Source organism: Centropristis striata, chromosome 22, assembly GCF_030273125.1.
Source record: "Centropristis striata isolate RG_2023a ecotype Rhode Island chromosome 22, C.striata_1.0, whole genome shotgun sequence".
Lineage (NCBI taxonomy): Eukaryota > Metazoa > Chordata > Actinopteri > Perciformes > Serranidae > Centropristis > Centropristis striata.
The window spans coordinates 21,504,719-21,519,608 of NC_081538.1; the positions used below are offsets into that span (position 1 = coordinate 21,504,719).

Sequence of the window (14,890 nt, forward strand, 5' to 3'; positions counted from 1 at the left end):
ATCATTAGGTGTGTTTTCACTGAGTACTTTCTGGAAAGCGGCTGAGTGTTTTGGCTCCGCCCACTAGTTAGTTCCACTCGGCCTTTGTTCCCATACAGGTACTTTTGTAGCGGCTAACCAAAGGAGTTAATGTGACAACAGACCGACGCTGCAAGCAGTGTTGCCAACTTAGTGACTTTGTCTCTATATTTATCGACTATTCAGACCCCTCTAGCTCTTTTTCAAAAAAGCCACTAGCAACAACTTTGCGACTTTTTCTGGTGTTATTGGAGACTTTTGGAGACTCGTTCCTACTCTTCTTAACAAGAAGCAGGCGCCGTCCCAAAGCACTCACGAGCGGCCCAGTCCTCCCGCAGCAGTCTCTCCCAGCTGTAGTCATCAGAGCAGGAGTTGTTAACCCCTCAGCGTCCAGTTTGCACCAGTCTGCAAATGACTCACGCATGTGCAAAAATCGCCGCCTCAGCTGTATCCAATCAGCGTCGACTAGTCAGTAGCATCTCAGTAGCGGCTAAGAAAGTACCTACCCGAGGCAGGTAGTTTCTGAGCCGCTAACTGAGCCGCTAACCGCTGAGTTTGGGCGGATCTTGGGCAGATCCTCTCTTCCAAGCCACACCCATAGCGGCTCACTAGAGGGAAAAAATACCTAATGGAAATGCGCCGATTGTGTCATAAGAAGAGCCAATGACTTGTATTTTTAAAACTTCATAAGGTCATCACAAAGTAAAATCTATGGGACCCAGAGGGAACTGGTTAGCGGGGGCCAGCAGGAGAAACACCACAATAAATATTTAGTTGGCCTCATAATGCAAAAGTCAACTCTAATCTTAGAAAGAGTTTTTGGTACGTGCCAGAAGAGCAATCTCATTTGATCCAGATCTTATAATACATCCATGGTAGATCTTTGTTAAGGTTTTATTTCTTGAAAGTACATGTCACAATTAATTTGACAATGGTTCATACGAACGTCTTAAAATTGTTCCCTTTTAGTGCTTAGCGCTATAGTTTAAATTACTGAGGAAAAATAGCAATGGTTCTGAAGCCTGAACCCATTCAGTCTGAAGGTCTTGTTATGTGAGAGACCGTCATTACGCAGACAGATAATAGGTCTGTTTGACTGAATGGACTGTGGCGGCCTCCTAATGCTGAGATTGTCATCAGTGTTTTGTCTGGGCTGTAACCATTATGTCTCTTTCTCTTTTTATCCTCTTTTACTCTTTATCTCTCTAACATTTTCTCAGACATTCATTTTCCTCTTTAGCCCACACATCTAGTCCTCTATGTACGGAGGACCCGGGGGATGCCACACAAAACAAACATTGTATCGCACAGTGGAGATGAACACAGACAGACTGGGCATTTATTCTAAATGGGGCTACAGTTAGACAGGCGTGTTCCTTTGGTTTCTATAGAAGGAGCAACCATTGACTTTCTTCATTATACTTCACTGACATTTTCTAAATTTCAAGTTTAAGTCCATATTTTGTTACACTTCTTTCAAGTTGCCGAAGTGAACAATAACCCAGTGACTTAATGCCCTTGCTGTAAGCAGCAGTGAGTGCCTCCTTTGTTACACAGGATTACAGTAATGGCTCTCTGTCAGGTTTGGGAAGGTGGCCAAAGGGATTAATGCAGATTCACTCCTGTAATGCCCTAAACCATTCCACCATTAAATCTCCTCAGATGACCTAAACACTTTGACTGGTACAGTTACGTCAGTTTCACCTGGAACAGCCTCTGTTATGTTCAGATTTAGGTAGCACTGTCACGATTATTACTATATCGATTTATCGTTCATTATCTAAAAATGGACCCGGTAGTTTTTTTTCTGGACTCAATATATTGTCGTTTACATGTGTGACTTATTGTGCTTTTTTGTGTTGTGTTCAAAGTAATGCTGCAAATGTTTGACAGGCAGTACGATTTGCTGAAAAAAAACTATAGGATCTCTAGGATATTTTAATATTTCCTTTCCACATTTCAATTCCAATGTTTAATATTCTTGAGATTTAAAAATGAATTGCTGTGAAAAAGGATGTACTTATTATCCTCTTATATAGTTATAACACTAAAACGACATTGATACAACGATACTATCGTTTATCGTGATAGTTTCTGGGAAAATATATCATCCTAAATAATTTGTTATCGTGACAGGCCTAGCACTGTTCTAAAACTCAAGTTTCACAAATTAATACTTCCATATTAACAATGAGTCAAATTACTATATGTAATGTCAAGGGGAAACTTGTAATAAAAGATTCACAGAGAATTATCACCCGACTCTGCTCTAAGTGGCTTTTTAGCGTCTTTTAGCTTGTTGTTTTGGTTTTACAGCCCACATCTTGTTTTGTTGTGATTCTCTCTCGCTGCCCTCATGAGTATATTTCTGTATGCCACAGGAAGCTCTGATAAACCCACTGTGTGCTACCTGCCCAGCACCAAACAACACAGAAAACCAAGTTAGCGACTAGCTGATGAACGTAGCAAGTTGGTGGAGACCAAAACAGTGCAAAAAGGAGCCCCATGGTGACCCTAAAGGAAATGCTAATGTAGCTCTATGTCTGCTGGATTTGTACATTTTTTTAAATTATATAATCAGATATTACATTTATCCATACCCACAACAGTTTAAAATTGAAATTAAACTTGAAAAGTTCTATTTTTCCCTTACAGTGAAAGTATTCCCCTCATTTTAAAACCCTTTTGCTGTCTTAAGGGTAAAAAATGACCCTTCCACGATGATCCCCAACATAAAACAAACGCTAACTTATCTTTATTTATGTCGAAATTTGGATACTTTATCTAAAGTTTTTATCCTAATTTATTGTTGTTGTTTATACAACTTGAAGTGGAAATGGTTTGTATTTTGTCGCTAATCTGTATAACTATAATGCCAAAGTATTTCAAGACTGCCATTTTTTCCCTTTAGTTCTTCTGCACTGTGAGGAGGGAAAATCCATTTTTTTTAATGAAAGAGAGGTTGTTACTTTGTGGAAAACAGATTAGGGGTTTTAAATAGAATAATGCTGATTTATTTTAGGAGTTAAGTTAGTAATGGTTGGTCATTTTTGACCCTTAGAACAAGGGGAGTACATAGAATATTAAGACTACGCAAAGGTTAAGATTATATTTCCTCCATTCATATATGCAATTGATATGGGATTTCAAAAGATTGTACTAATAGGTAGAATTAGACCCCTAGACCCCTTATGTGATTTCTTGTTAACACTTACCAACGTCAGAGATTTTCCAGATGAATGCTACCTTTATTTTAGATATATTATTCTAGTATTGTACAAGCACTATAGAATTAGATATCCTTATATCAAAGCTTGATATAAGCTAGGGCTGGGCGATATGGACCAATAGTCATACCCCGGTATATTAAGGCTGAATATCAATATACGATATATATCCTGGTATTATCGCAAAGTGAGACCAAATGTTCAGTCAGAGCCAAATTGGGCATGTCACAAGTAGTTTTATTGAAACCGTTTATTGGAGATAACATAAATACTGTGTAACAACCGGATCACCTTTTTTTTTTTTTTTTTTTTTTTAAATCAAAGCTCCATAGAGTGCACATTTGAATAAGAAAAATCTTAAATAAAAATACCATATGAAATAAAATAGGCCAATTTTTTTTTTCTGAAATAAATATATTTATATGAGAAAAGAATAACGAACATTGCAAAATAACTAAATATGACAACCCCTAGTAAGGGTAGCATTTATATGTAAAGAAAGAAAAAATGTTTTACTATATCGATAAATGTTGAAGTTTCGACTAGTTTTACATGCATTGGCTATCAATAATGAAAGACTGACTAAACATATATCAATCATTGTATAAACTCTTATTAATCCTGCAATTCTGCTGTTGATAACACAAAGCAGACAGCAATGCCCTGCAGGTGTTCTGTTACTGCAGGTAGGACTGTGTTTCTCCTCAATCCACTGCTCCCTCCCTGACTCTGCCCTCTTTTTTTCATCAGGGCTGTAATCCCAGATAGGGTCTGCTAAATAGCTGGGATCTGATGTCACACACACACACACACACACACACAAACACACACACACACACACACTGACTGTCCTTTCAGACCATTCAGAAGCTCTATAGAGTCTTGCTGTGATGAATGTAAGTCTTTTTTTTAAAATGCAAGCACACGCAAAAAATAGTTGAGGGGGAGTCCAAACTGCATGAAAAGCACCACATCAATACACACATACACACACTCTCACACACTCAGAGTTAATGCCCGCCAGCAGAGCAACAATGGCAGACATTTATAATGATAGTGTTTTGAGATTCTCAGGTGTCTAGGTTATTATTTTCTCTCCATTATTTACTCATTTCATTCATTTATCTGGGTTCATTTTGTGGCTACAAAAGGTATCCCAGCAGGAATTTTTCATTTTGTTTCTCATATTTCTTTATTATCTTTTTGTCTATATAATCTTCAATATCTTTCTCGCAACGCTACAACTATTTCCAATATTTTAATGCTCCCAATATGTCCAAATATTTCATTCCAATATTTCCACTTCCTCTTCAGGTGAACAGGGAGTTCAGTGATGAGAGGCAGAGGTGCATCATGGGAGGAAATGATGTAATAACGGTGTGTTTATTTGTGCTAAAGTAAACAGAGTGATTCCTTAATGAAATCCAGGGTGGGACTGTTTACCCAGAGCTCTCTGCTCTCTCTCTCATGAACAGTGAGGGCACTGTACTGTGTACGGTGGCTGCTGGAGAGTGTGCTGGCACTGCGTGGTCCTTCTCTCACACACACACACACACACACACACACACACACACACACACACATATACACACACACACACGGCACAGTAGCAGCACTCATCTGTTGAAGCCTGGTGAAGATATTACCTGTCTTCTGCTCAGCTAAATTATTTTACCATTACCTTGTAATAATACATAATGTCAAATATAAAGCAATTCTTGATCAGACTTTAGATGCAAGCAGAGACAGCTCTGCTCTGTTTCTTTGAAAATTTGTATTTTCAGATTTCAGGGTTTTTAGGCAGGGTTGCTTCATGCCATTATCTCCACTTAAAGTGTCAATCAGCGTTGGATAATAAGAAATAATATTTCTTTAAGGAGCTGAACGTTTGGAAGAAAGCCAGGCTTATGGCAAGCAGTTAAAAATCTAACTGTCTGTTTCCATTAACAAATTTCTATGGACATTTTGAAGATTTGCATGAGAAAAGCCTGATGGAAACTTTGCAATGCACATAAAAGTTTCTACACTTGCTGGAGGTGGTTTTTGTCTTTTTTGAAAAATTGTTTATGCACTAAACAGCAACACAGATGGAAGTTTTTTTTCCGGACAAGTTCTGAAGTAGTGAACGTTTAACTCACATGACTGATCAGCTGTTTCCTACGGTGGCCCTGAGAACTCACAGCAACTGCAACACAAGTATACAAATACACAAAACACAAGCAAATCTAGAAAACATCTTCATCAATTTGACAACATTGAGAAAATTTAGAAAACGACAAAGACCACGACACAACACAATAAGAAAAAGTGCCGCAATCTCTACTTCTACTATTTACTGACGGATTAGCCTACAGCAATGCATTACACTGCCATCTTCTGACCAAAGTACGGTTATGCAGCTTTGTTTATTTGCTCTAAACCAGGTGATGCAAATGTCCCTAATTCACATTTTCTTTAATGGAATATTTAAAAAATTCACTTCAAAATTTGCTTCGACTTTAATGGAAACACAGCTGATGTCTCCTTCTGTCTTCCAGGATCCGTCCTCAGCTGGCCAGAGAGAAGATCGAGGGCTGCCACATCTGTACATATGTGATGCCTGGGGAGCCGCAGGTGGTTCTGGGTAAAGACAAGGCCTTCACCTACGACCATGTGTTCGACATCGACACGCAGCAGGATAGCATCTACACCCACTGCACCGAGAGTCTCATCGAAGGCTGCTTTGAGGGCTACAATGCCACGATCTTTGCATATGGACAGGTTGGTCAACATGTTGCATGCTCCTGCATCTGCACAGTGCACACACACACACACACACACACACACACACACATTCATATTTGCTGACGTTTCCACTTTGCGACGCTCCAGGGAATAGAGCGGCTTCCAGCTAGATTTATGGCAGCATGTGATATGAAGCTGATTCGGTTTCATATCATCAGACAAGTAATGAGGGAGTGAACAGGCCTCACAGCTGCACCAGCTCTGTCAATACACTATCAGCTGACATGTTCCAACCTGCCCGCGCCACTGCAGCTATATTGGCTCTGATAGATCAGCCTGAGAGAGAGAGAGAGAGAGAGAGAGAGAGCAAGAGGGAGATAGAAAGGGAGTTTATTACCCAATCAAAGCAGAGTGTGAACAGATTGCTTCACCTCATACCAGAGCAGCAAAATAAACTGCAGAGTCAAAACACAATTGAGAGACAGTAAACAGATGAAACACTAACCTGCCCTCTGACATTCTCATGTCGTTACAGTAAATATAAAGCTATTGGCAGCAGCTGGTTAACTTGAAAAAAGGTAATTTATTCAATTAAATTCTTGTGTGTATTACATACAAAAATAATCACCTTTAGAGGTGCTGGTAGATGTTGTTACCTTTGGAGAGCACCAGAGGCAATGCAAAAGTGCCTTAAACAAGCATTATATCTAATGGCCAGCAGGGTGACTCCGCTGGTTACAAAAAGGAGTCCAATTGTATAGCCTGGGTATACCCAGACTGCCTTGCGCGCTCGATTTCATTTCGAACTGCGAAAGGGTCTGGCAACTAACGCCGTTTCTTAGCCCTGTTTTAGGGATCCAATCACAGAGCGGGGAGGGACCGCAAGACGATGATGCGTACTACTCGGCAGACGGAAGCTTGTAGTTTGGTAGTTTTCCTACGGATCCAACATGGCTGCAGCAGACGAGAAGCTCTCTTTCAATCTAGCTGATGGCGTTTTAAATAGTTTAGAGCAAAAGTTTATTTTAAAAGAAGAACAACAATTGCCTTTACACTCTTGTTTCACTGCGAAAAAGGGTGTTTTAGCCTTGCTTCCGACAGGATTTGGCCAAAGCCTAATCTACCAACTAGCCCCGCTACCGCTCGCTGCCGTAACACCGGTGATCTCGCAGCGAGCCGGGGGACAGCGGAGCTGGCGAGAGACCCCCAGCAGCTCGTCTATTGACCATAAAATCAGTGGATGTGTGTGGCTGAATGACATGAGGGAGAAATAAGGCGTAAAAATAAAGAATCTTGCAGACTAATCTCATCTGTGATAAGTCTGGCATTAGCCAGGCTACCAATTGTATGGAAGTCTAAAAGAAAATGAGCCTACCTCAGTAAACATTTTTGTAACAAGTTTATTATTATTATTATTATTATTATTATTTATTGTAAGTTTCAAACCAATATTGCTGCCTGTCGGGATTCCTTCAGTGTTCATTGTTAAAAACGTTTTAAACCAGGAGCCGAACTATCCAAAGAGGTCTCCTCCTCTCCAAGACAAACAGACCTGGTGACTTAAACTGTTAAAACACTGAATAAAGCAGTTTCATGTTAAAAGTCAGTATTTCTCCAATGCAGTTTGGGGGAGACGGGACATCCTAGAAAGGCGTAAACTTGAGGCCTGTAGCGATGATAATTAAAGAAGCAAAAGCAAGCTACAAAATCCACCTTTATTAAATAAAAACAGTTTCTATTAGCCTTTATTGTATCTCTTCAAGACAAATGTACATTTAGAGAAAAAGATTGGGGGAAAAAAAGCATGCTTCCTTCCGGCTGCAGCAGTTAAACTTTCCCTCCTCTTAATCTTGCCCTTCGCTCTTCTTCTTTCTGTTCATTATTCTCTCCTCACATTGTTCCTGTAGCTCTTGTATTCCCGTCAAAGAGCCTTTCACAGGGCGCAGTGGAGGCCACACACACACACACACACACACACACACACACACACACACACACACACACACACACACAGGAGCATGTGCACAAACATAGTAATCACACAGGTGTGACCTCATAGAACACAACCAACACACACACACACACACACACACACACACACATACCCTCGTATATCACCACTAAGACACACACGCACACTCCTGTCAGGGTCTCTTTCAGGCGTTTCGACTGGGAGTTGAGGGGTGACGCGTGAATTTGAGCTCAATGTTGCATTCCTCTTTTGTCACCACAGCAACCACCCCATCCCCTCTGACCCCCCTGCTAGAGAAACTGCTCAGAGCTGCACCCCAACCTCAGAGCCCCAGAAACATTAGTCGGTTCAGTGGCTGAACAGCTGAGAACATGCTTGGAATATACAAAAACACACACTAAATAACATGAGAAACACCCAAAATAAGAGCAGAAATGAACTTTTATTCCCATTTGGTAAAGTAACTCATGACTCGGCCTTCTCTCCTTCATGAAGACGGGTTCGGGGAAGACCTACACCATGGGAACCGGCTTTGACGTCAACATCGAAGAGTACGAGCTGGGCATCATTCCCCGGGCCGTCAACCACCTGTTCAGAGGGATCGAAGATCGCAGACAGGCTGCCACCGAGCAGGGCAAGCCTGTTCCTGAGTTCAAGATCAACGCACAGTTCCTGGAGGTGCAGAAACACACACACACACACACACACTGACACACATACGCACACAACTCAAACTTTGACCGTTTCACAGCATTTAACACCCATAAATGAGTGTTTTGTCTCAAATTAACATGCGATTATCAGCACTCAGGCTAAAGTCAAAACATCCAGTCCACTTATGGTCCATTAGTTAGGTGCAGCTACAGCATGCTGACAGCAAGAGTTCAAAGGTCAGCAGAGGGTGTAGAGGTTTTGGGTTGTTAAAGTGTCCAGATGACCCTGCAGCCATTAAACTGTCATTAGTCTGCCCCCGTGGTCAGCTCCTGGACTTATTTTTAACCGCCAACAGCTGGTGAGGAAGCAGCTGAGGAGAAAAGATGAGTTTGGGATATATAGCGAAGTGCTGAGAATGTAATAATTACACTGACTATTCATGCAATAATATGTGTATTATCTATTTTCTATCTACCATTTATTATTTCTAAACAAACTCTCCAGTTGTACAATGAGGAGGTGCTGGACTTGTTCGACACGACGCGGGACATCGAGGCCAGGAAGCAGAGATCCAACATCAAAATCCACGAGGACGCCAACGGAGGCATCTACACAGTGGGGGTCACCACTCGCACTGTAACCACTGCAGCTGAGGTTAGCTGTGTTTACTTAGAAGTGGCTTTAACAATCATAGTTTTAACATCATAATGACATCCTAACCTTAAATGGTTTGATACTCATAACCATTAGAAAATAAGAAGAAAAAAGTTACTTTAGTCCAGTAGATGCTGCCTTTTTGTTGTAAGGCGGCGACCTCTAGTGGCAGGAGTAATTATGACAGGAGTAACGGGAGACTCGGATCGCTGTTTGTGCATGTGTACTTCCATATGTAAATACAGTCATGGAAAAAATTAGAAAACCCTTCTTTTCTTCACTCTACTGTTCATTTGCCTGGTACAACTAAATATACATTTGTTTGGACAAATATAATGATAACAACAAAAACAGCTCATAGGAGTTTAATTTAAGAGCTGATATCTAGATATTTTCCATGGTTTTATTGATATTATATTTTCAAGAAAACCATGGAAAATGTGAAGATATCAGCTTTTTAATGCCTTTAGTTGTACAAGGCATTAAAATGAACAAGAATTTGAAGAAAAAGGGTGGTCTGATAATTATTTCCATGACTGTATGTCACTAGAAGTAAATATTTTCAGAATTCGGAATTCAGAATTCAGAATTACTTTATTCAACCCCGAGGGGAAATTCAGTTAGTCTGGTAGAATCTCTTGAAGAATGAGACAGCCTGATGGCTGTAAGAGAGAAGGATCTTTTGTATCTCTCCATCCTGCAACGGAGAGAGAGGAGCCGTCCACTGCTGTTTTTTTGGTCCATAAAGGTTTTGTGTAGTGGATGATCTGGGTATTTCAGGATGGCCTGGAACATCTTGACAGGTCATCTCTCCACCACCTCCTCCAGTGTGTCCAACCTGGCTCCAACCACAGAACCAGCTCTTTAGACTAGTCTGTCCAACCGCCTTGCATCTCTGTGTGTGATGCTGCCTCCCCAGCAGACTGCAGCATAAAACAACACACTACCACCACAGACTGATAAAACATCTGCAGCATCTTACTACAGATGTCCAGAGATCTGAGCTTCCTGAAGAAAAAGAGGCGGCTCTGCCCCTTTTTGTAGAGAGCGTCTGTGTTTAGGGACCAGTCCAACTTATTATCCAGGTATACACCTAGATACTTATAACTTGGCACCACCTCCATGTCCCCCCCACAGGTATTCACTGGCTGAAGGGGGGCTTGAGTCTGCGGAAATATCCTTAGACTTTGAAGTGTTCAGTAGGAGATAGTTGTTGTGACTCCAGTCACTGAAGGCTTTTATCAGATCCCTATATTCAGATTCCTGTCCATTCCTGATACACGCCACAATAGCAGTGTCATCGGAGTGCTTCTGGATGTGGCAGGACTCAGAGTTGTATTTGAAGTCCGCTGTGTACAGTGTGAACAGGAATGGAGCCACTGTACACAGCGGACTTCAACGTAACGCAAACCCTGTTCTTTTCTCCTAACCTTAACCACTTAGTGTTGTTGCCTCAACCTAACCAAGTAGTTCCACTTCACCACTGTGGAACAAAAGTCTCTCATATCACCTCACTCACCTGTCAATCGTTGCTGGCCCTGATAGCCAATCAAATTCGACTCTTTAAGGGACTTAACGTTTTTCCTCACCATGAGGGTGGCATGAGTCAGCAGATATCATCAAGTAAAAAGGGGATGAAAGAACTGAGCTGAAAACCACATACACAGCGACAGGTGGACATCGGAGTGTGTACTGGTGGTGACAAACTTCATAAAATTACCTAAATAAAATTCACTTCTCATCCTTGACCGGATGTCCTGCGACGATCCCACATCTTACAAATCAGAAGTTAGCTTTGTATTAAAGTCTTGACATTTTACTTCTACTGAGCTAACTTCTGATTCATAAGAACCATGTTAATCATGTTAAAAATAGGATCTTCACATGTGTAAAACAGCAACCGTACGACTGTTTCACAACAAAATAGACTTACTTCTTATTCCACGAGTTATCATATAAACCATGGTGCATACATTTTGGAAGTTAGCATATGATCCATGCCCCACGCTAATATTAAGGTGATTTGAAATGTATTTGTTTTGCTCACTGGGCTGAAAAAACACATTTAGAGATTTAATCAGCAGCAGCGTTTCTCTACAAAAACAACATTAATTTTACTAAAGAATCCACATTCCTCCCTGTGAACCGTAGTGCTTCTTTCTGCCAAAGAAATTGTCCCTGTGAAAGCTGATCATAGGTCGGTGGGTTGAATATAGGACAGGAAAGGAAATAGAAAATATGTTACCCTTCAATGTCAAATTATCCTCAACAACTGATATAATGTACTGCTTCACCATATAGTTTCTTTATTTATGTGATCCAATGGTCGTCACCAAAAGATGTCTTTTATGTTTTGTTGTCTTTCCTTCTCTCCTTCTCTCCTCCATTTCCTCTCTAACAGATGATGCAGTGTCTGAAGCTGGGCGCTCTGTCTCGTACCACCGCCAGCACTCAGATGAACGCCCAGAGTTCGCGCTCCCACGCCATCTTCACCATCCACCTGTGCCAAGTTCGAGTGTGCTCTCCTGACAACGACGTACGTGCCTCAACACTGAACCTCAACACTGAACCTTAGTGTTACTGATATTTGGAGTGATAATCATCAGCTGCAATTGCACAATAAGACTGAAATTAAATTGCACAAAATCCTCTCTGATTTATTTTCTGTTCCATTCTTTCTCTTCCAGGATAATGTAACAGACAACCGGTTAGCTAACGACTCGGAGATTAACGAGTTTGAGACGCTGACAGCCAAGTTCCACTTTGTAGACCTGGCTGGTTCTGAGAGACTGAAGCGAACTGGAGCAACAGGAGACAGAGCTAAAGAGGGCATCTCTATCAACTGTGGATTGGTGAGGAAGCCCAGAGCATGTCTGACACTGCATTTCATTCTGCACATTAAATGGGTGGTTATATGTCATTGTCATGTACTGATCAATACCTATACAAAAATGTTATTTACTGGGGTTATGATGCAAAGGAGTGAATCTGTCAGTCTACAATTGTACATGTCAGCATTCACCATTTTTAGTTGATTCTGTGGAGCAAGAGAGCCCCCAGGTGACCAGAACATGAACTGCATGTTTCATTTATAATCTACTTTTTCTTTCACCAGTCCCCTTTGACAAAAACAGTCATTTTTGCCCTGTAATACACAGGAGTTGTTGGTCTACCACTGACTCAATCAGTTTATTTATGTAATTTACATTTTACATTTAGTCATTTAGCAGACGTTTTTATCCAAAGTGACTTACAGAAAAACGGGAAAATCAAGGAATAGTGCAATAAGAGCCATTAGTGCAGCAATAAGTGCTAGTGATGATTCTTTAAGGAGTAGAATTATCGTGTGGTGCTAGAAGAGAAGGTACTCTCTGAAGAGCTGGGTCTTCAGGAGTTTTTTAAAGGTAGAGAGGGACGCCCCTGCTCTGGTAGGAACTGGTAGTGCGTTCCACCAACAGGGAACAAGAAATGCAAAGACTTTGCATTGCCTTGAACGAACCGGGTGGCAGAGCCAGGCGCCATTCATTGGAAGATCGCAGCAGTCGTGAGGTAGCATATTCCTGAATCAGGGCGTTCAGGTAGGTAGGAGCAGTACCGGAGACAACTTTATAGGCCAGCATTGAGGTTTGAATTTGATGTGGGCTGCAACAGGTAGCCAGTGGAGCTCAATGAGCAGTGGTGTGACATGTGACCTTTTTGGCTGGTTGTAGACCAGGCGCGCCGCCGCATTCTGGATCATCTGAAGCGGTTTTACTGTGCAGGCTGGCAGGCCCATCAGGAGGGCGTTGCAGTAGTAAAGTCTTGAGATGACGACAGCTTGTGTAAAGAGTTAAGTAGCATATTGAGTTAGGTAAGGTCTGATTTTTCTGATGTTGTAAAGTGTAAAGCAGCAAGACCGGGCAACGACATGAATGGAAAAGGGGAGTTGGTCATCAATCATCACCCCTTAGTTTCTCACCACCCTGGTGGGGGCAAGACATAGGGAGTCAGTTTTGATGTTGATGTCATGGTGAATTGTAGGTTTAGCTGGGAGGACCAGCAGTTTAGTGATTGTGTGACTTTGGTGAATCTGAAATTATCCCTTTAAAGTTCCACAATTACACCAACCCACTTACTGATCAAGGCATCAGTAGACCAGCTAATCCTGTTTCCTGTGAGGTAAAATTGCTGTTTTTGTCAAAGGAGTCTGGTGGCTTTTAAGAGAGCATAGATAATGCTCCAGCTAACATTGTCTATGGATAAGCACCTCATACAGCCACACTTAAAAAAACTTTTTTTTTCATTTAAGTCCTGGAATTGTTTTCACCCTCAGATATCCAATCATAAACTTTTTTTTTCTCTGTCTCACCTCAGCTTGCTTTGGGAAATGTCATCAGTGCTTTGGGAGACAGGAGTAAGCGATCCACTCACGTGCCTTACAGAGACTCCAAACTAACCCGGCTGTTACAGGACTCACTAGGTGGCAACAGGTTTGTAAACACAGTGTGCAAATACGGATGTATAGCTTTAACAATGGATCATAAAACAAGTATTTTGATGGGAGCGAAAGTTAACATACCACCAGTTTAATCCAGTAGTGAGCAGTGCAGCTTTTAATATTAAACATACCTCACTAGTCCAATTTAAAAAAATGTTTTCATGACAGTCCTCATCACTAGCCTAACTTAGCACGAATATAACATATTAGTTTTACAGTTTAGTCATTTTAACCAATCAATGTTCTTCATTTGTGTGTTCTCCAGTCAAACAGTGATGATCGCCTGTGTCAGCCCGTCGGACCGGGACTTCATGGAGACTTTGAACACTCTGAAGTACGCCAACAGAGCCCGAAACATCAAGAACAAGGTGATGGTGAACCAGGACAAAGCCAGCCAGCAGATCAGCGCCCTGAGGACGGAGATAGCACGACTGCAGATGGAGCTGATGGAGTACAAGACGGTAAGAAGGCAGGACGAAATTAATGGATCTCGAGAAAAATAGAGAAAATAAATATTGATATTAATCACCCTGTCTGATGCTCAGGGGAAACGTATGGTGGGTGAAGATGGCATGGAGGGCATCAACGACTTGGTGCATGAGAACTCCATGCTGCAAACAGAGAACAACAACCTGAGGGTGAGAGTGAAGGCCATGCAGGAGACCATCGACGCCCAGAGAGTCAGACTCACACAGTTCCTCAGTGACCAGGCCAACCAGGTCTTGGCTAAAGCAGGTGGGCAACAAACTCTACAACTTATTTGATCTGTGAGAGTGAATCATTTGTTTAAAAGAGCTAACATGAGGCTATAAACTAGCTATACTCAATTATATGACTTCAATGACACCACCACAAAGCTGATAATGACATTTGTTGTCCTACTGACTTTGAGAGGACAGAACCAGAAGTGCAAATATGCAAACTCATTTCTGGGTTTTAGGACTCAATCCTGCAGCACTCTAAGCACTCTTGGCTTGTCAAATATAAAAAGCATACACCCAATATTATAATAGAGTAAATAATAGAATATAATGAAAGTAGTACTATTAGTGCAGCTAATGCTACTACATGTTTTGGCACATAGCCTACACAACTCGTGCAATCAGTCACCAGATATACAGTCATGGAAAAAATGATTAGACCACCCTTGTTTTCTTCAATTTC

General features: G+C 41.3%; 1 protein-coding gene across 2 annotated transcripts in view; it reads left to right on the forward strand.

The window, feature by feature from the left end:
• The window catches only part of LOC131960502 (kinesin-like protein KIF21A), a 51,806-nt gene that overhangs the window by 16,053 nt on the left and 20,863 nt on the right, over window positions 1–14,890 (forward strand). For both annotated transcript variants that reach the window (XM_059325735.1, XM_059325736.1), the window contains exons 2-9: window positions 5,783–6,005; window positions 8,437–8,619; window positions 9,100–9,249; window positions 11,651–11,785; window positions 11,937–12,101; window positions 13,603–13,718; window positions 13,992–14,187; window positions 14,272–14,461. In XM_059325735.1, coding sequence (XP_059181718.1) covers window positions 5,783–6,005; window positions 8,437–8,619; window positions 9,100–9,249; window positions 11,651–11,785; window positions 11,937–12,101; window positions 13,603–13,718; window positions 13,992–14,187; window positions 14,272–14,461 — 1,358 coding nt within the window. The remainder of the gene's footprint in view (window positions 1–5,782; window positions 6,006–8,436; window positions 8,620–9,099; window positions 9,250–11,650; window positions 11,786–11,936; window positions 12,102–13,602; window positions 13,719–13,991; window positions 14,188–14,271; window positions 14,462–14,890) is intronic.